We start from the raw sequence: 21346 nt of genomic DNA, 5'->3' as shown, positions 1-21346 counted from the left end.
ACGTGGACATCTCTGAAGGTTTTTTCTTCTTTGGTAATTCATTCCAGTCCTCCTCTCTTTTGTCTTAAATTGACATAACTCGTGCCAAACACACAAACACACACACACACACACACAGCACTGCAGACATTTTTGCAGTACATCCCATGTGTGCGTGCACCCTCTAGAGGCGGTCGAGTGTCAGTGCACCGCAAGAACTGATGATGCCCTGAAAACAAACTTGCTGACCCCCCACTGGCTGGCATCTGAGCTATGTGCTGCCTTTTGTTTAAACTGTAGCTCATCAGCAATAGGATACTCAGGCTTCAATGCAGGCCTGTTTAAAAAAAAAAAAACCCACACAATTCTTCCCTCTAGGTTTCCCGTATCATGCTCTTTGCACTTTAGTACTGTTTGATGATAAACAATGCCTGTGCACATTCTGCACCTACAACTAGTAGCCATAAAGTCTGCCTTTTCCCCCATCTTTTTATAGAATATAAAGTAGTTTTTATAACTTTTTGGTTGAAGACTCAGTTGTTGTCATTGTCCTCAGGCAGTGAGGCAGCAGGAATTTAATTAGTTTATATTCAGTTTACCCATTCATTAAGTAAAAGATAATGTAGGAAAATGTAAATATAAATATGTAAAAATGCATACTGTAAACTAATCAAAATTGAGCTTTTACCAATTTAAAAAACTTTTTGTATTACTTGGACTCTTGAATGTGATTGTGTTCATTAATATGCGGCTGTCACACTTTAACAACGTGGCACCAATAAAATAATTCACTGCTATGACACTTCATCACTCAAGCATTAAGTAAATATACTTTATCAGCATTGAGTTAATTGGGAGGAAAGCTCTGTTCATCTCAGAGTTTCATAGATGTGCTCAAAGGAATAGATCAACATTTTTAGATATGTGTTTAATTGCTTTTTACCTGGTTTAGATAAGCAGAATGATACAACTTTATGGATTAGACATATATAGAGAAATGACTAGCCTAGCTCTGTCTAAAGGTGAAGAAACATCTAATGCTCACTAATTAACACTTTATATATCGTGTTTTGCCAGGAAACCAGCGGACACGATATAGCCAAGAAATATACCTATGTTTAGAGGATTCAGTGGTTTTTGTCTAAATTTCAGATTGCATACAAGAGAAATCATTCCAGTGTAATATACAAGATTCAGGATTTTCCCAAATTGCTTCGACACTGTATCTATTGTTGGTTTTTCTCACTAATCCTGCACCTCAGAGTTCCATGTTCTCAGGTGGTCTCTGTTTAGTGGTCACCTGAGTTTGAAGAGCATCATTCTCTTTTGTCCAAGTGATGTAAAATAATGAGATTATGGCTCTTATTTTGAAAGAAAACAGTTGTAAATATATCCTTAGTGCCAATTTATCACCTGAATTTTCTTATTCTACCGAGACCCTATTTCCTCTACATATTTGTTTTCTATTATTATGATTGTGTATTTATTATTATTGTTTTAAATTAATATGGTAAAAAAAAAAAAATTATTCCTGAAAATCCATCACAGTTAAACCCTTAAAGGGGGACTCTGCATATTCCAAAAAAAAAGTAATTATCTTTAAATGGTTTCCCCCCTTTTCCCTCTGATAGCAACCAGGCAGAGACACACAGTATGTGCTGGGGCTGCCGGGCTCGGTGTTAATTCAACAGTAGCCGGCTAACTGGCGCTACGAGAGCTGCACGGCTATTTACGCTAGATATTTATTTCACCATCTCCGTGACATAACATACCCACCTGTTTGCTCTCTAAGTTGTTTGTGTCACATTGGTCATTCTGCGAGTCACATGTCATGACATCAGGGTGGCACATGACCCTAAATAAACTAGTCATATGACAGTGAGTTATGGCTCTCAAACTCCAGTGTCTGATTGACTGGCTTTGGCCATTTGGTTTGAGAGTGTGGTTAAGAGAGTGGCAATAATCAGCCTTCATGATCCCTTCAGGATCTGCATAAAATACAACATAGAAAAACAATGCCCAGAATATCACTCTAACACCCCCCGCCCTAGTCCTCTAAGTGGTACAGTCTTGTTGTTTTCTGGTGGATGTAAACACACACACATATTGTGGTGTGTTGACGGAGCATAGTGACAGGATATTTATATTACTCCCACCACCCTCCCCCCCCCCCCCCTCCCTCCAGGTTGTATGATTTGCTTAACTAATCTTATACGGAGCAGCCGCCACTCCCTTTGTAGTAGGCTGTGATGTCTTTGCCAGCATGGATCAGATCACTTATCTTACTGCCTGCAAGCCAACACGGAGGGTTCAGTGAAAATAAACACACACAGGGTCGCAGAAAAAGATGAAATTGATTACTTTGTAATGTTTACACTGCACTTCTGCTGTTAATCTCTCAATCTTCAGCGCGAAAGATAAAATATTTGCCACTATGACTTTCTAGAGCAGGGGTGTCAAACTCATTTTAGTTAAAGGGCCAAATACAGTCCAATTTGATCTCAAATGAGCTGGACCAGTAAAACTATTGCATAATAACAGGCAATTGATATATTATATGTATATTATAACTTTACTGTCCATTTACAAAACAGATTTGTCTTAAGAAAAATAATTACTCTGCAATTTTCATACTTTGCAAAGTGAGCCAGTGGGCTGGACGGACCCCTTGGTGGGCCAGTTCTGGCCCACTGGCCATCTGTTTGACACCCCTCTTCTAGGGCCCCTGTAAAGTAAAAGTATCTTAAGACTAGAATGATTTTTTTGCTCATAGAAGTTGAATTAAGATCATTTTAGCCTTGAGTCGCCTTTGGAAAGCAGGGTCCAGTGTGGTAAAATCTTACCTCAGATTACTATAAAGTGCTGTGCTGTGTTTCTGTGTCTTCTAAGCCTTTAAACTCATACATTTTATTGGTCAAACTGGACTTCCCGTATCCTATTTCATGTCTGACTGATACCTGGCCAAACAAACACACACCTCTACTCACGCATGCCTCTTACGTAGTTTTAACACAGGGCTGCTTTTGGTCTCAACAGTCCACTAACAGTTTAGCTTGCCTGCCAGCACAAAGGGAGGCAGGGGGGGGGGGTTAAAGGGAGGGAGGTGAAAAAAAAAGAAGTGAAAGGCAGGGAGGAATCAGGAAGGTCAGAGGGAGGAGCGACACGAAGACACGCTGGAAGGAGGAGGGCTGAGCATTAAAAGAAGTCATTCTGAGAGAGGGCACCTGTAGAGAGGACAGGAAGAAGTAAGAGAGGGGGGTTCGACAAGAAGCCCCCTCTGTTTTTTTTTACTGTCCAGACGCAGTTTTTTGCATTCAGCATGGGGAACCGCGGGTCTCAAGAGCAGGAGGACTCTCAGGGTAGGTGTCGTTTAGACTGTGAGTCTCTTTGCAGCTCCCCCCTTCTCCTCTGTCCAATTCTTTCTCTCATTCTCCTTTACTTTGTGAGTCATATCTCAAGCCTCTTATTTACAGTAGCGGGATGCTGTCCAAGAATAGTCTTTCTGGTTTCAAGCATGCTCTCTCTTTCTCTCTCTCTGTCCTTCTCTCTTTCGTGTCTTCCCTCCCTCCCTCCCTCTCTCTCTCACTCTGTCTCTCTCTCGCACGCTCGCTCTCTCTTCCCCCAAGCCGGTGTGGGTTTTTGACTATATTTAGGCTGTGTTGCTCCTGGTCAACAATGCAGACTCAGTAATGTGAGTTAGACTGAAATGCATGCAGAGGGGGAGAGAGGCAGACTGAGAGCTAGCCACTGCCAAGCTGAAAGAGAGGCCTCTTCAATCTAAGGATTTTTTTTTCCTTTTTTTTTTTTTTTTTTTTTTTTTTAACCTCAGTCTTTCCTTGCAGCTGAGTGTGAGGGAGGGAGAGAGAGAGCGAGAGAGAGAGAGGGAGGGAGGGAGAGAGAGAGAGAGAGAGAGAGGGAGAGAGGGAGAGAGGGAGAGAGGGAGGGGGTGTTCTTGTTTCTGCACTGTAACTGAGGCCTGTTCCAAAGCCAGGTAATCCATTGAATGAGAAAGTGTGTCCAAACTTTTGACTGGTACTTGTTGACATTATTGACCGGGTAAGCTAATAGTGGTTGTTTGAACGTTTTGGTGTTTTTTTCTCCTTGGTCACGTTGGCGTAGGAGTTATCTTGATAAATTTGTGAACGTGATCCATATGCATGGCCTTAAGAAATAAGGGGACCCCAATGGAGGGCCCTGGCATGGGGAGAGACTATGTCATGGTCTGAAGGCCTATCTGGCCTAAGGCTTTCCAGGCACCTTCAGAGTCTGACACAGCAAGAAGTGACATGTTGAGATGGCACAAAAGCACACAAAGTGAGTAGAAAGACATAAGAAATCTACAGATTTGAGGCAATGCTGAAGTTTTTCCTCAGTTACCATAATTACCTGCGACTGAGGACTAGGTGTTAGTTCCAGGTTGTATTACTCCACTGCTGTAGTTTTCAGAAGGAGGCGCGGTAAGAAAAGGACCTGGTGGAAAATACATGTGCAAATTGTGTGTTTGGTAATTTCTCAAAAAAAAAGAAAGTTAAATTACAGTCACCTGATTTGTCGCATGATTTCATTACCTAGACTCCATGCTACAGCAACACGCAAGTACTCAACGTTGCTCCAGTGAAGCAAGACCCAAAGAAAATCATCTTGTATCTGACTGAAAGCTGCATGTAGCACCAGGAAAGCAGCTACACAGTTGTAGGTGGAAGTCTATTAATGGAAAGCTGGAAATGTCTGAATAGGCTAGGTAATACCAAAAGTGTTTCAGATTGTTAACAGTACCAGTAAAGAATACTCTGGCATGGATTACAAAATGCTTTGACCTGGTATTAAAAGGAGCAGTTGGGACATTTGTGGAAATGTAGAGAGTTGCATGAGAAGATTGATTCGACTGTCATTATATGCATGGTAAATACGAAGCTGCTGCCAACAAAATCTGCTTTCCAGCATCTCTCAAGTTCACTAGGCTGTTTCAGTTTGTTTAATGTGTATCAAAACCGAAGTGTGATAACAAGTTGTGATTTTTTACGGGGTTTGTGTGTCAAATCATTTCTTGGCTAAGCACGGCAGTTTCATAGAGTCGCTAGTTGCCTGGCAACCTCAGGACTCCAAGAAGTCACTGCACCCGACCACGAAATAGTTGAAAAAAGTGGTAAAACCCACTGAAAACTATTTCAGTCACTTTTTCCAACCAGTATTGGACTTCTACATACTGTACAGTTTTATTCCAATTAAAGAAATAAGATGTGTTACATATTCATTAGTGGACTTTAGAGGTGCTGGTAAGTAGATTTATTTAACCTGAGGAATGGCTGTTTCCCCTTTTTTCTGGTACTTTTGCTAAGCTAAGCTAAGCTAATTACTGAGGTTGCCAAGCAACTAGCAGAAACTCTATGAAGAGTCTGTGATCGGCCAACCCTACTTGTTATTTTTTCACTTTAGTTTTAGTGCTAATACACAAAAAGTGTATTTCCTCTAATTACTTAATCACTAATTAGTCTGAATATGTCTTTATGACATTTCAGTTATTTTTATTGTAAGTTTCTAACCTTGTATGAATTAATTTATTGGCTAACTCATGATTCATCGTAAGCTTTATTCTTTGAGAGTAGCCTGTCCATATTCAGCAAAGAGTTGTAACAATAACCCTGAATGTGCTGCTTTAGTAGGAAGCAAAGCGCTTACTCAGACGTTTTCACCTCTCTCTGAAAGGTGTCACTACACTGCTCACAGGAGCATTCATCAGGACACAAAAGCCCAAACCTGACACTGATTACTTTTGTAATCAAGGAATTGAAGTTTAATCAATAGCCCCATTTCCCCTGCAGGAACTTCGGGGTAATTTTACAGGGCTGGGGCTGTTGGTGCGTGTCTCCAGCAGGAACTTCCCCCGATGGACAATCTCCCAGAACTTTTACGTCTAAACGAGTCCCTGCCTCAGGGTAGCTTGAGGTTTACTCAGTGCTGATTGGGTATACTCAAAACGGGATGTGGCATCAACAGAAAGTGCTAAAATAAGCGGCATTTTTAAAACCCAACAGAATAAGAACAGTAATAGAAAGCGTCTACACTGCCGGAAAAAAAGTTCATAACGTAACCTACTCTGCTATGGAGACACAACAGCTGAGAGGACAGAGTGAGAGGACCTTCCTGTAAAGGTCCCGCCTCTTAAATTTGACCAGGAACTTCCTTAGTGGAAACGGGGCTTTGGTTTACATTCTTCTCTCTATCTGATCCACAGCGGGGGCCTACTATCCTGCCCAGCCTCAGTACACCCCCTCGGTGCAGGCAACACCCGTCATTATGAACCCCCCTCCTCAACAGCAGCAACCTCCACCTCAGCCTCCCCAGCACATCCCCACCAAACGGGAACGTAAACAGGTATGATTCACTCTTCTACTTAAATGAACACTTTGAGCACGGGACAATGTGGCTTTGATAAATCATATCTGCTTCAGGGTTTACATATGACTTTTGTTTTATTTTCCAAGTATAACATTATATAAACAGAATCAACCACTAGTAGTGTTAAACAAATGTTCCCCTAAAATGGAAATTTCTTATCAGCCCTATTTGGACAAGATGTGTTTATCAGGGCAGGTCTGGTATTTAAACTCCTACTATTATTTTATGATAATGTCATCTGAATGGATCACATCTGTGTCTCTACTCCTGAGAACATTCCAGCCCCAAACAGCTACAGCGAGATAAACTCAATGTTCCTATGCTAATGTTAGACCTATCTGCATACACATCTGCACAGACATTTCATATTGCTGACTAAGGGCAACATTTTTGGCACACGAATGATGGAAAAAGGTGTGGGCACTGCTACGTATGATATTTTGTGATAATGCATGCCCTTATTTGTTTGCTGCAGCACGTACAATCCCCCCAACAGCGAGGAGTAAATAGAAGAAGTTAAGGATATGTGTTATAAAGTATTCTCTATTTAAACACAGCGGAAATGTATTTTTCTACATTTTGTTGCACTTAACTGAAATATAAATTACAAAAAGGATGCAAATATTCACATCATTTAGTTATAGAGCAAAAAAATGAAATGGCCAGCGGCTACTTGAGTTATATCAGAGTAAAAAATGCTTGACAGTGATGCATGCCATACTTATGAATTCCATCTGGGAGGTGGGATCTCAAAGGAGTACATGAAAAAAGCCTGTGTCTGAAATCACTCCCCCATTCACTACTCCCTTTATAATAAACACTAAATAGTTCGCTCAATAGTGAGCAGCAAATCACTAACTCATCGTTAACATTTTGTGTCATCACCATCAGCTGTAGAGCAGGCCTGTCACAAAAATGATCGACTTATCATACGTTAACGTAATTATCGACAAAATCATGTCTATATATGGACTTATCGTATGATACATGGACATGACCTTGATCATATTTTTACCTCAATATTGCCACATTTCACATTAGCAGCTAAGAGGCTATTCATGTCACATTGGCTAAGCAAGTAGTTGCCTCCAGCGAGCGGCGCCACTTATATGGAATTAAAGGTAAATGACTCTGTCCTGGCCCATAGTGGCAGTCTGGGTTTTTACAAAAGCATATCACCCACTCTCCAATCCCATCCCCCGCCCCTCTCGTATTATTATGCTAGTTATATCAATGGTATAAAATGATCCTCAAATGACAATTATATCGTTTATCGCGATTATTTCTGAGGCAATATGTCGTCCAACAAAAGTAGTGACAGGTCTACTGTAGAGTAGCACGATAGTCATTTTCACACTACTTTTTTCATTCCATTGTGGAATATTTGAGGACGCTATATAGTGGATATATTTACACACTCATTTGGATAGTCACATAAAATGGCAGAGGGTAAATGTCGCACACTTTACAGTAAATAGGGAGTGATTCAGACACAGCCCATGTTTCTTCTTCAAGATCAATATAGGACCAACAGAGTTTTGTGTATATGGAAGTTTAAGTGAGATTAAAAAAAACTGGACTTCCAGATGAAGTAAAACCGTATATTTTGGACGAAGTATTCCTTAAACATTTTTAGGGTTAGAGAAACATATCATTTGTTTTTTGAACTACATGAAATTTGATGGATTGATTGACCTTTCTAGTTGATGAGTGACTAAGAGCTTTACAATAAAAGAAAATTAGTCATAATATAAATTAATATAGATAGAATAGTGATAAATAAAAAGAAGTAATGTTAGCCAATATGTGTCCACGTTACCAAATAGTACATGTAGAGAGAAAGAAGTTAATAAGAGTCAATATAGGCAAAGTGTGAAAAATGTATGCTTTAGTTGTAACTATTAGAGTATATCTTATATTAGAGCAATACTGTATTGTACGACCCTGTGATTTCCAGATAATATAGCTGAGCTAAAAGGTGTGTTGCAATCTCTGTAAAGCCTCATTCTTGAATTTGGACACGGAGTTCACTTGAAATAGATAGTAGTCATCTTGACCTTAACTTGGTGTGCTGTAAGACTGAGCAGCGGTCGGTAAGATATATTCCCCAGTTCTACAGTATGTCTAGTGTTTCCTCTCCTCTCTAAGATGGCCCTCGCCTGGTATGTGGTAGCTTGCTGTGAACTGTAGCCCCAGTTTCTGACTCTTAGTAATCCTCCTTTTTTTCACTTTTGAGGATTTTGTAGTCTTGGGTATATCGCAGGCCAAAAACTGCACAAGAAAGTCACACACTGTATATTTCCTTGATCATTATGTATGCATCGCCTAACTAAAACTCACAGTTTTTATTATCTGATTCATTTATCTATTTTTTTGTAGTATTTTATAATACTGACATATCTAGAAGAGTATATGTCAAAGTAACAGCCTCTTCTTTCAGGAAAACTCAGAATAATCAGGTATTAAAGTCTCATGTTAAAATCATGATTACATAAGAGGCATAAACCTGACAAAGAGGCTTAGAGTATGTGGGGGGCTGTGTGCACATACGTGGTTTTACATCATGATCTGTTCATTGACTGTCAGTTTGTGTCTTGAAACTCTATTTGCTCAGTTTTGGTCAGCATGCGTGGGTTTGTGGTTCATTTTTTGCTTGACTAACCAAAGTTTGTTTCACTAGTCTCGATTTAACTGAGATAGCACCAGTCTTTCGCCACGACACTCGTATGATGTCCGGGTCCCTCTTGCCGGGGGAACTTGGCTGCTTATCAGTGACTGAGGTCGCTCAGGGAGGACTTTGGTCCTTTCTCATGTGGTCCATCTGATGGAATCATTGGGTGAAATGACAGCTTGAATCTGTCTTTCAGATGTGAAGTAGTCATGTGCATGTAAACACACCACAAGCTTTGCATTCTTGTTTTTTTTTTTTGGGAGTGATGCATCATGAGAGAGCAAATAGAGAGATTCACTGTCCTGTCAATGACACTTCCACAAAAGCAAACCATCGCCTTTAATTACAGAAGTTTGTGTGTTGAACTGGAAAGCTATTCTATTCAATAAGGAACTTGATGAACTTTCTTCCATCTTGTGACAGTCATGTTTTTGGAGATGGGTGTTTCACGACTGCCACCGTCTACCTGGTTACATGCAATTCCCCCCCCCCCCCCCATTGTTTTATTCTCTCTCTTACTGTATGTCAAAGAGAAAATCCAGAGGGGTGAGGTGTGGGTGGGAGGAGAGAGGGAGGGGAGGAGGGGTGAAGGACATGTCAGCACATAGCTCTGCTCCACGTGGCCACTAGTCTCCTCCCCCCTTCTGAGCCGGAAGGGCTAATCATGCAGCCTTCCTCTGCTGCTATGCCCCCTCCTCCTCTTCCTCCTCCTCCTCCTGCACTGGTTTCCTTTTGCTCTCAGAAGGGGTGAGCCTGAAAATCCCAAAAAACTAAGAGAGAGAGTAACTTGAGTGTGCAGTAGGATGCAGAGAGTAGTAGCAGAGAGAGAGAGAGAGAGAGAGAGAGAGAGAGAAAATGAGGACAAGGGGGAGTTACTTCTACTAGCTGCAGCTCATTTGATAAGTTTTTTTTGTCCTCCCCTGGACAACCCTCTCACTCCCCCCACCTCCTCCTCTTCCCCTCCCCTCCCCGGCCCCTTTAACTGTGTGTTAGTTTCTGTGGCGGGGGGTGGGTGGGTAACTGTGGTGGTGGTGGGGGGAGGCCGCATTCCAATACCATAGCTTTACAAGGCCAGTCACTTTATCCTTTTTTTCTCTCTCTCTCTCTCTCTCTCTCTCTCTCTCGCTCTCTCGCTCTCTCTCTCTCGCTCTCTCTCTCTTTTTTTTCTCTCTCTCTCTCTCTCTCTCTCCCCTCCTCCCTGTTCTGTTGAGCGTATGAGAGAGAGGGAGAGACAGAGAGAGAGAGAGAGGGAGACAGTGAGTCAAGTTGCTATAGCTAGCTTACTGACAGTCAGGCCCAGCCCTGCTCTGTCTGTCCCGTCCTGCCGGCGTGCAGCTCTCTCTCTCTCTGAGCCTTGGATGTGTGTCAGTTTAAATCGAGGGTAAAAAAAAAAAAAAAGAATCCGCTGGCTACGTCCGCCCTCCGTGCTGCTGCTTCTCGCGGGGGTTTAAAGTCCAGCCCCGAGCCCGCTTGGAACAACTACTCCGACCCCAGGATGAGAGAGGCCCACTAGGGTGTTTGTATAATGCCTCCAGGAGAGTAGCTGCTGACGGCTTGAAGCAGGTAAAGGTCAGTAACAGCCTGGCTCTTTTTAAAGTCAAAAGCAGGCAGAGAAGCAACAGTGTCTCATACGAGCTCTGCCTTAACTTTTTTAAAACTCTAATCCATGTCTAGTGACTGCGTGCGTCACTTTATTTTAGTAGCATTCTGGTTCGTACCAGTTTCATGACAGCTCTGACTTCCTACTGTAGTTTATAGAGTGTGAGAGAGAGAGGGGAGGAGAAAAAAAAGTGCTGAATAGAAAACACGTGTTTGCAATGTATGGTGCGCACCTTGTGAATGATCAGATTTTCAGTCCCTCACTGATTTTTTTCCCCCTCTTTTTCTTCCTCCCTTCTTTTACAGCAGCAGAGCAATGTGTTATGCATGTAGACAGGGGGGTGGGTGGGCGGGGGGGGGGGGGGGGGTTATCTGTTCTCGTCAGGTCAGATCTAGCTTTGCCTGCATGAGCGTCAGGCATTTTCACAACAGCCCTCAAACCCCCAGCAGTTGGAATTCGTTTGACACTTTGGTTTTAAAAGTCGGTCAACTCGATTCAAGCTCAGTCAAACCACTTTTCTTTTCTTTTTTTTAAAACTTTTTTAAAACTTTTTTTTAACCGGGGACCTAGAGACTGAAGCACGTTGGGTCGCGCAGCAGCAGGAATTTGCACGGCGCAGTCGGTGTTTGGATTTGGTGTGCCTCCCTGTTCAGAATGCGAGAAATGTAGCTTTCATTGAATGAGAGGCGGTGAGTGAGAGAGGGGAGGATGCAGAAAAAGGGGCTGACAACTGTACTGTAGGCGTTGCATCATGGGAAAGCCACTTTTTCTCTTAAATGCAGCCGATACCTCTTTCTTCCTTTTATAGCAAGGAAGTCTTTCTGTCACATGATCATTCTCTCTTTCCTCTTCTTTCCTCATTTACTCTTACACCGTTATATCCTCTGATCTCCTCCCTCTCTTCTCCTCCACAGATCCGAATAAGAGACCCAAACCAGGGAGGTAAAGACATCACAGAGGAGATTATGTCAGGGGGCCGTAGCGGCTCTACCCCAACCCCACCACAGGTGAGCTATCGTGATATGATCCCACGGCCAACACAGCTAAGACAGCACACATAGTAACAGCAGTTTCAAAGTTTAGTCACATTTGCAATTGCAAAAGATACAGAACTGCGATTAGATAAGTTCAACCAGAGTGAAATCTGTGGTTTAGCAACACTCATACAATTCAATTGAGACGCCCAGAGATGCAGATAATTAGTGTTAGCGTGTTTCACAAACATGTCATTTGTTTCTAAAAGTCTAAATTTCTGTTTATTTCCTTCCAACACATTTAATATAAGAATTTGCATGCTTGAGCTATCCATGTTACTACTTTATAATGTGTTACACTACAACCTGTTGAAATCAAACTCATATACCATTTGCTTTAAGAAATTCTGACATGTGGCTGAGTTTGCCAGCTAGAGACCAACGTGGAAAAAAACGTCCATGTTGTCCTCACTACTAAGCTCATTTTTCTTTTTGCGGTGTGTGTGCGTGTTTCTGTGTGTCTCGTAACAGACAGCCATATCTGGATCAGAAAGTACTGCAGTGGCCCAGGCCAACGGTGAGAGCGTCCCAGCTGCATCTACACCAGCGCTGGTTAGACCAGGTGAGCGTCGCATCACGACCATGCTGACTAAGCTACTGTGCTGATAAGATTGAAATGTGTGGAAAACAAAACTCAAGAAGAGAAGAGAAATGAGTTTTACATTTCAGTAAGATAAGAGGAGGAGTGGGGATGATCTCATATTTTATTAATAAGCTAATTTGCTGCAGTAATAAAAAAAAAAAAGATGTTTATTAGCTTAGCTTCGTTGTAATAATTGTATGTTCATGTGATTATAAAGGTGTTATGAATCACAGCTTGCATGTATAGATACTCTGACCAAGTGTATCATATGAGCTGATGGAAGATAATACAGCAGTGACAACACCAAGTTGTTTGGTGTAGCTGTGGTTTTAAATTTCAGCGTCTCTAAAATTACACAGAGCTTATCATTTACAACATTGAATCACTTACAATGTGAAAAGCTGATTCAAATCCAGATATCTTTCTGAGTAAGTGGATGTCTTGAATTAGGTATAAGGCGGAGGAATGTAGGACAGGGCTGGGTCACACCAGAAAACTGATAATCAGTTAATATTTAACTCCTGTTTAGGGGTCTGACACAGAAATAATCTATTTCTCCTAAGTCAGTCTGTTTGAAGCTACAGCTCTTTTAGGTGTTTTGTGAATGTGATACCAGCTCTAATCTTAATAACACTTCTTTTCTAACTTTTGACCCTCCAGATGACAGAGGGAAACCTTCGCCTCCTCCACTGTCAAAGACACCTGAACTTGCTAAGGGTGACCCCATCCCCACAGAGGCTTCCTCCTCTGACACCAACACTAATCCCCCTGCACAACCTCTAATATCAGAAGTAGAGGAAACCCCTCTCAACACTAGTTCCACCTCAGCACCCAGCGCTGCAGATGCAGACGTGATGGATTCTCCCCCACCTCCCAGGGAACCCACTCCACCTAACAAATCAGCGCCTGAGGTTCCCGCCTACCCTGCACCCCTCCCCGACCCTGTCCCCACCTCTGCTGCACAGGACAAAACAGACAAGAAAGCCACAGAGGTAAAGGAGGAGGAGGTAAAAGAGGAGGAGAGTAAAGCAGAGGAAGCAGCCGCCTCTTTGGAAACACCCCTCGCTCCTTCCTCCACCCCTAACGGCGTGGCAGAGGAGGAGACAGAAAAGCCGTCGGTGACGTTGCCACCCTGCCAGTCGGAGGCCCCTCTGGAGTCTCCCATTGCACAGCCCGAGGAGCTCCGCCTCCCCAACGGCCTGCCACTCCCGGCCCCGCAAGACCCAGAGGCCCCCACCGTCAGCACGGCGGAGTGCGACGACAGCCCCATCGCTGAGCCCGACATCGCACAGACCTCCACCACAGCCATCACTCAAGCAGCGCCTACGCCGGACATCGAAGCCACACCCGCACCTGTCGAGCAGTCGGCGCCAGCACCAGTTGCTCCGGAGGTTCCCGCAGAACCCGTCGTCCAGGCGGCGCCTCCCCAACCCGAGGTCCAAGAGATGGTTCCTCCAGTCGAGCAGGACGTCAAAGAAGAAGAAACCCCAGTGACTCCACAACCCGACGCCGAGGAAGAGACGCTATCTCCAGCAGAGACGGTTTCCATAGCTGAGAGCACCCCAGAAACAGTGCCCACTCCCCCGCCTCCTGCAGCAGAGGAGAGGGAGGACACCCCTCCTCCACAGACGGTCACCCCCGTCCTCGTAGAAACTACTATGCAAGGTCAGTCACTCAGCACGCATTTACATGTCTAATTTCTGTTTCCTCCCAGAAGCTATGCATCATATCTTATGGTTTAGAATTAAAATCTCCTTAATTAAAGTCATATTTTTTACATTTATCTGTGGCTGATTTGTGTTTGTCTTCTTTCCTGCAGCTGCTGTGTCAGTGCCAAAGAAAAAGAGAAAGATGAAGGATCTGAACAAAAAGGAGGCAGTTGGAGACCTTCTGGATGCCTTTAAAGAGGTGATTGTTTGTGTGTGTGCACATTAATGTATGTGTTCTTCTCCGTGCTATCTCTCCTGTTATAATGAGTCTATTGGTGCCACACACTATGACACGAGCAAAGACAGAAACTCCTTAACTCAGCTTGAAATAAACCATCCAGATAAGAGGCATCTGCGTCACTGATTTGTTTTCCAATATCATTTCCCCAGGAGCAGGTAGTGGCCCCACCAGAGCCCGAACCAGCCCCAGCACCAGAGACCCAGCCCCCTGCCCCTTCCCCTCCCGCCCCCCAACAAGAGGAGGCGGACATGACCTGGGAGGACAAGGAGGACAAGCTGGATGCCGAGAACATCAAGCCGGATCCTCAGTCGCCAACAGCCACCGACAAGAAGTACCAATACAAAGAGGGTGGGTCTCTGAACCTTGATACCTTTCAGTGCCTGCTCAGTTTGAACAATGACCTTATCTCACTCACATTCATGAGTTGGCTGCATGTCAACGTGACGAGGTTGGCTCGAGTCAATGAAAATAAGGGAGGGGAATGTTAAGTCCCTGTGGGTTTGTTTACTGGAAAACGATACTAATGTAATAGACGTCATATTCACACAGTACACGACAGCAGCATGTGACGTGTGACACTTTAGAAATAAAACCCCAGCTGAAACAGAAGGTAATGGAACATCCTGCCTTCAAAATAAAAGTAAAATTTCAGCAGCTCTTTTTGAACTTATTCATTTGCCACCTTGTGGACAGTTTGCTGTATCTATAGACAAACTAGCACAGGATCATTAGGCTGCATTTAGACGAGGTAGAAAGAGAGGTAAAAGTTAGACAATGAAATACGATCCAGGAAGTAGAGTTCAAATTACAGATTAATGAATTTAAGGCTATATCAGAAGCACTATGTATTTGTTGATATTTGTTTGTAAGGATTTTACTCTGAAACGTTTTCATGGAGACAACTATTTTATGTTTCGCCTCAATGATCAGTCACATATGATGTTCATTTTACGAAGTAGTCCACCAGGAATGTGCGCTCGCATGTATGTGATAGGCCAACACAGCGTGATGTCAGGCCAATGTGGGGGTTTTTTTAGCCCTATGCGATCCCCATCTCCACACTGCCCCTAAATTCAAATAAATGACTGCTGTGTTTTCACATATTGCAACATTTGATCTGATCAAAGCCTCACTCTCCTCCGAGAAGCAGTACAGCTCAACTCAGAAAGTGATGTGAGATGTATTTATTAACGGAACATTCCGGTCATTTTCTGGTATTTTTCTGTCACTCTTTCAGAAAAATGGATGCCACTCAACGCAGAGGAGAAGAAGAAATACGACAGGGAGTTTCTTCTGGGCTTCCAGTTCAGCTCGGCCAGCATGAACAAGCCCGAGGGTCTACCAGCCATCAGCGATGTTGTCCTGGACAGGGTACAGCCACTCACACTTTTTTCACACATTTCTTTTCTTGTTTGCCTTGTGTTATAAGTAATTACCATAGAAACAGTGATGGGATAATCGAGGAGGTTGTCACTAGAAACATGGATAGACACGATGGAAGCATCACATTTTGAAGAGTTCGATCTTGTTTGACTTACTTTTTGTGATCATCCATCTTTCTTTTCAGGCTAATAAGACCCCTCTACGCCAACTTGACCCAAGCCGTCTACAGGGGATGAATTGCGGCCCTGATTTCACCCCCTCCTTCGCCAACCTTGGCAGGCCAGGCATGGGAGGAGGAGGAGGAGGAGGAGGAGGCGGAGGAGGAGGCGGAGGCAGAGGACCAGTAAGTGTTAACATTTTCTCCACACTTCCTCACAATTCAGGCGTTAAACAACACTTGATGAAATACTCTTTCTCCTCTAACTTTCCGTCCCCTCTTCCTCTCCCCCAGCCTCCAGGTATGGGCATGGGCATGGGCGGCCCACGTCGCTCCCAGCAGATGCAGAGGAAAGAGCCGAGGAAGATCATCTCCAGCATGTCCCTCGGCGACGACATACAGCTGAACAAGGCGGAGAAAGCGTGGAAGCCATCGGTGAAGAAAGTCACCCGCAAAGCCGCCGTGGAGGAGACCACCGAGACCACCGAAACCAGCGACGATCCCGAGCAGATGAAGACCCTGGACCTGTTCAAACGGGTCCGCAGCATCCTCAACAAACTGACCCCCCAAAAGTTTCAACAGCTAATGAAACAGGTGACGGAACTGACTATTGACACTGAGGAGAGGTTGAAAGGAGTCATAGACCTCACCTTTGAAAAGGCCATCTCCGAGCCAGACTTTTCGGTGGCCTACGCCAACATGTGCCGTTGCCTTATGGGGGTAAGTGACACCACACACAATCTACAAAATATATGTAGAATACAGTAAATGTGAATGTGTAGATGTGTAAATTGTATTTCTCACTATATAATCAAGTTTCAAACCAAGCCAAAGTTACATTTTTTTCTTTTTTTAAATAATTTGTTTATTGATTTTTCATACAAATAAGAACTAATCAAATAATAGCTACAAAACATATACAAACAGACAACGGGCTGAGATATATGTAAAATAAGTCGATAAGAGAAATCAGAGGAGAAATGGGAGAAATAAATAAATAAGTACATAGATGAGTAGACAAATGAATGGAAAATAAGATAAAATAACATTTGAGCTGCCAATTATACAGGATGCTTTAGAGTGCTTTTACATTGAGTCTCAAACAAAGGCTGTAAGAGAGTATGTGGATGAATTATTCCATTCCTATTCCGGCCTTGTGCAGGTAAAGCAAGAAATGAGTCCCTGATAGCTGAAATTGTCTTAATTGAGTTAGTTCTCAAAAACCTTGAGCCAAAGTTTACATTTGACATAGTTTGTGTTTTTAATAATATATATAAATAATGTGAATTTAAAATGTTATATCCCAAAAACCCTAAACCGTTCAGTAGATATGAGAAGAAAAATAGCATCTGATCTCAAGTTCCTCCTCAAATAGTTTCACCCCTATCTACAGACAGTGATCATTTGCTTGGTTATCATCTGTGTCAGGCTGTTTTTAAACACCTTGACTTCTGCATCAGGAATAATAGAGCCTCATTAGGGTGACAGTAAATGCTCACTAATTGAATTGATTATTAGTACGATAGTATTGCTTCCTTATCACTGCTGAGGTCCTTCACCACAAGGTAATACAAGCTGGGTGTTTAATAAGGACATTGACTGATTACATCGCTACCTGTAGACCAATCACAGATATGTGGCCAGCATTATTGACTGAAGAAAAGGACAGTGACAGGCTGCTGAAAGAACACAACTGTCATGTAAAATGTTCTAAATCAAGCCTGTACTTGGTCTTTGATGGAGGTATTGAGGAGAAGCAGGAGTCATATGATACCCAATGGTCAGCGTTGGTAGCAAACAAATACTCCTGCCAGGCTCCAGTGATGACCTTAAATTAGTGCCACGTGTCTGGGCTACTGATGGGATTGAGGAATTGAGGAGCCGCGTACACACTCCATAATCCCACACTATGACCCCCCCCCCGACTCTTTGCTCATACACATTTTCTCTGTTCTCTTTCAGCTTAAAGTCCAAACCACAGATAAGCCGGGAGCCACTGTGAATTTCCGCAAGCTGCTACTAAACCGATGCCAGAAGGAGTTCGAGAAGGACAAGGATAACGACGAGATCTTTGAAAAGAAGCAGAAAGAGATGGAGGCCGCTGCAGGGGTACGAGTACTGCCTCATATGATAATGTGTTTTTAAAGGAAAGCAGTTTAGAAGTTTGAAGGTGCCTGTATATTTTTTGGAAGGTAGTTCCTAATCATTTATTTACATTATATATTGTGGTAAATAGCCAACTTGCCTTCTTCTCCACAGGAGGAAGAGAAGCAGCGGCTCCACGATGAGCTAGAAGACGCCAAAGACAAGGCCAGGAGGCGCTCGCTGGGTAACATCAAGTTCATCGGCGAACTCTTCAAGCTCAAGATGCTCACGGAGGTCATCATGCACGACTGCATTGTAAAGCTGCTCAAAAACCACGACGAGGAGTCCCTGGAGTGCCTGTGCAGACTGTTATCCACCATCGGCAAGGACCTTGACTTCGAGAAGGCCAAGGTACAACAGCAGTGTGACAGATGCGCGCATAAATCTGATAAATGTGTTGTCTGAATGTGTTAGCTTGCCAGTGTACATACTTTCACTAAACTTTTTTTTTTTTTTTTTTTGCTTTCAGCCTCGTATGGACCAGTACTTCACTCAGATGGAGAAGATAATAAAGGAGAAGAAGACTTCCTCCAGGATCCGCTTCATGCTGCAGGATGTGCTGGACCTTCGACGGGTAAATCGTCACAAACTCTCACTCTGTAAACTTTGCTGCTTTGCATACATAGCACGGAGAATTTCAACTCTCTAACAACTCAGGGAAAGCAGCAGCAGTCACGAGCAGAGCCAACCGGACCACATGAAGCGCTTGACAGTGATCCAAAGCTAGTTGCCGGGAGCAAATGGACAGCCATCACTGCCAAGCCTTTTTGTCAAAATGTCTCCAAAACATATCAAGTTCTCCAGGATTTTTATAACTTCATTTTACTGCATGGTGGGCATGCTTAGCTCGTTATTTTTACATCACGCAGTGTTCATTTAGACTTTAGAGTACATGTTTTTGTGACTGTGTGTGTGCGTTTTAGACTACGTCCACACTAAACTGCCTAAATTCGAGCACACATCTTTTCTTCTCTGTGTCGGCTTGCTTGACTCGCTACAGCTGACATTTTGCTCTTGTTTTGCCCCCCCCCCTTCTTCCCTCTTCCACTCCTCCTCCCCCCTGTGGGCAGAAAACTTCTCTAAACCGACTGTAAAACATGGGTATAGAGGCGAGTTGTTTCCACACGCCGCACGCCTTATTGTTGGACGTAGTCTGAGACCGTTTGTGGTGCTACCCGCCGCCCCAGAGACGCCCACAATGGTCCTGCAGCCCTAGCCTGTGCGAGTCTTTTAAAGGGGGCTAAAAAGAAAATGTGTTCCTCAGCTCTTTAATGCAGGACAGCTCCCAAACACAGAGCTGCTCTGTGCCATAAGCTGAGACAAGAACTCCCATCTCTCCCTGTAGCATGTTTTTGGCTGGCTTTCACTAGTTCATTTAAGAGTATCCAGTGTAAGCATTTGTCTGTGTCTCCTGGTGATTTTTCTATATTTTTATTTTTTTTTTTTATGTTCCACCATCTTCCTTCAGAGCTAAAGCCAGTTCATTCTGGTGGTGTCGAGGCTCATTCTCTGAAGGAATGCTGCAGTCCTGTAGTTAAGCTCCCGGTCCCGCCCACACAGCGTTAAAAAACCTGCTGTCTTCAGGCTTTTTTACCAGCCAACATCAGCTGCTCCAAGTCAGCAAATTGGCTCAATTTAACAGCAAAACACATGTCCTGTGCTATTTCCTGTCAAGGCAAAAAAATATGAGGAGTTCAATTATCAATAGGAAGTCGATCTCTTGATTTGCTTTCAGTTCTAGTTTTCTAGCATGCTCGCTCTAGTCTTTGTTTAATTAGGAAAAACAAGAAAATACCTTCGAGCACTTCACTCGTCAGTTGGTGTGAGTCGTCTCCAGAACCTGCTTGTTAGGTTTGAAAAGTTAACGCCTTTCTCTCAGGCTGTGAGGTTATTTGCTCCACATATTCTGCTCTACTTGTATATTTAAAAAAAAAAATAGCTGTATTTCAAAATCATGAACTCCCTGTGCAGGAAAATTACACCAATATTTGTACAAATAGTGAATTATTTAGTCATACTGTGCACCTACTACCCTGTACTAACAGCTTCTCCCCCCCCCCCACCCCATCCCAGAATAACTGGGTGCCCAGGAGAGGAGACCAGGGCCCCAAAACCATCGACCAGATCCACAAAGACGCCGAGCTGGAGGAGCACAGGGAGCACATGAAGGTGCAGCAAGCCCTCATCTCCAAAAAGGAGTCGGGTGGCGGTCAGGGAGGCAGGATGGGCGGCGGGGGAGGAGGTCAAGGGGGTCGCGGGGGGCCTCACACCCAGGGCCGCGGCGCCCCTCCCCAAGACGAGGGCTGGAACACGGTGCCCATCTCCAAGAACCGACCGATCGACACGTCACGCCTTAGCAAAATCACGAAGGTAGGAGAGTGAGGCTCACACACACACACACACACACACACACACAACACACTCGCATTTTCATCACTTAAGCTGAAACAGAACACGAGGCACTCCCATTTAATGTTTCTTGTTTGTTATTTTAGCCGGTTGTTCAGTTTTAAACATAAGTCTCCTTTTCAGACTCCTGTTCTCGACTTTAACAATCAGCTGCTCGCTCCTGGAGGTAAAGGTACATGGGGGAGCTGGGGGAAGGGGAGCAGTGGCGGCAGCACCACCAAACCTGCAGATTCTGGTAGGTTTCTCAGACGATTTGTGCATAATTTTTGCGTATTTGTGTCTAATACATATCTAGTTGAGCACCTCGGAGCTGAAACTGAACACGTGTAATGTGTATATTTTCATTGGCAGGCCCAGAGTCAGGCGGCCGTCCAGCCACCAGCACTCTGAACAGGTTCTCCGCCTTGCAGCAGCCTTCATCCTCTGGCTCTTCACTGGACTCAGACAGAAGAGTTCCTCAGAGGTGAGGAGAGGATATCACTTCTAATACTGCACTGTTAATATATATATATATAGAGGTGTCCTTAGATAGAAACGCTCTCCCTTCTGTCCCTCTACAGAAACAGCTCGAGTCGAGACCGCAGCGACCGCTTCGACCGCGGCTTCGACCGACGGGACGACCGCGACCGAAACCGGCTGCAGGTCACCAAGCGCAGCTTCAGCCGGGAGAATGAGGAGAGGAGTCGGGAGAGAGAGCAGCGCGGGTCGGCCGATCCAGTGCGCAGAGTCGCGAGCATGACGGACGACAGGGACCGAGGCAGCAGAGAGCGAGCCAGGAGCAAAGAGAACAGTAGGCCACTTCTACTGTATTCTTGCTTGTTTGAAATGGAGCTAACCCAAATCCAGTTTTCTAGCATTGGTATTTTATATATTTCTCGTTTTGCGTGTGTGTGTGTGAACAGTGAAGAGGGAGAAAACGGCCACCCCTCCACCTCCTCAGACACCCACCAAGCCTGCCTTGACCGAGGAGGAGCTGGACAAGAAGTCTACAGCCATCATCGAGGAGTATCTCCATATCAACGACATGAAGGTTTGA

The 21346-nt window shown here is 44.0% G+C and overlaps 1 protein-coding gene and 1 non-coding gene across 7 annotated transcripts in view; both read left to right on the top strand.

Moving 5' to 3' along the window:
* LOC133980489 (eukaryotic translation initiation factor 4 gamma 1-like) overlaps positions 1-21346 on the top strand; it is a 32539-nt gene that overhangs the window by 6723 nt on the left and 4470 nt on the right. For 4 of the 6 annotated variants that reach the window (XM_062419234.1, XM_062419233.1, XM_062419232.1 and 1 more), the window contains 17 exons: positions 6215-6354; positions 11564-11656; positions 12155-12245; positions 12927-13931; positions 14086-14174; positions 14366-14564; positions 15454-15587; positions 15784-15942; positions 16051-16476; positions 17719-17865; positions 18016-18252; positions 18371-18475; positions 19975-20271; positions 20434-20545; positions 20662-20773; positions 20871-21100; positions 21213-21340. In XM_062419234.1, coding sequence (XP_062275218.1) covers positions 6215-6354; positions 11564-11656; positions 12155-12245; positions 12927-13931; positions 14086-14174; positions 14366-14564; positions 15454-15587; positions 15784-15942; positions 16051-16476; positions 17719-17865; positions 18016-18252; positions 18371-18475; positions 19975-20271; positions 20434-20545; positions 20662-20773; positions 20871-21100; positions 21213-21340 — 3704 coding nt within the window. Of the gene's footprint in view, positions 1-6214; positions 6355-10109; positions 10619-11563; positions 11657-12154; positions 12246-12926; positions 13932-14085; positions 14175-14365; positions 14565-15453; positions 15588-15783; positions 15943-16050; positions 16477-17718; positions 17866-18015; positions 18253-18370; positions 18476-19974; positions 20272-20433; positions 20546-20661; positions 20774-20870; positions 21101-21212; positions 21341-21346 lie in introns of those variants that run through there. The other 2 variants (XM_062419237.1, XM_062419236.1) reach the window with 2 other exon arrangements.
* On the top strand, positions 17572-17637 carry LOC133981188 (small nucleolar RNA SNORD66). The gene has a single exon (XR_009925254.1). It is a non-coding gene; the product is annotated as a small nucleolar RNA SNORD66 (small nucleolar RNA).

This window comes from Scomber scombrus, chromosome 5 (genome assembly GCF_963691925.1).
Source record: "Scomber scombrus chromosome 5, fScoSco1.1, whole genome shotgun sequence".
NCBI classification, from domain to species: Eukaryota; Metazoa; Chordata; class Actinopteri; order Scombriformes; family Scombridae; genus Scomber; species Scomber scombrus.
This window is presented reverse-complemented; position numbering and strand designations above follow the sequence as displayed.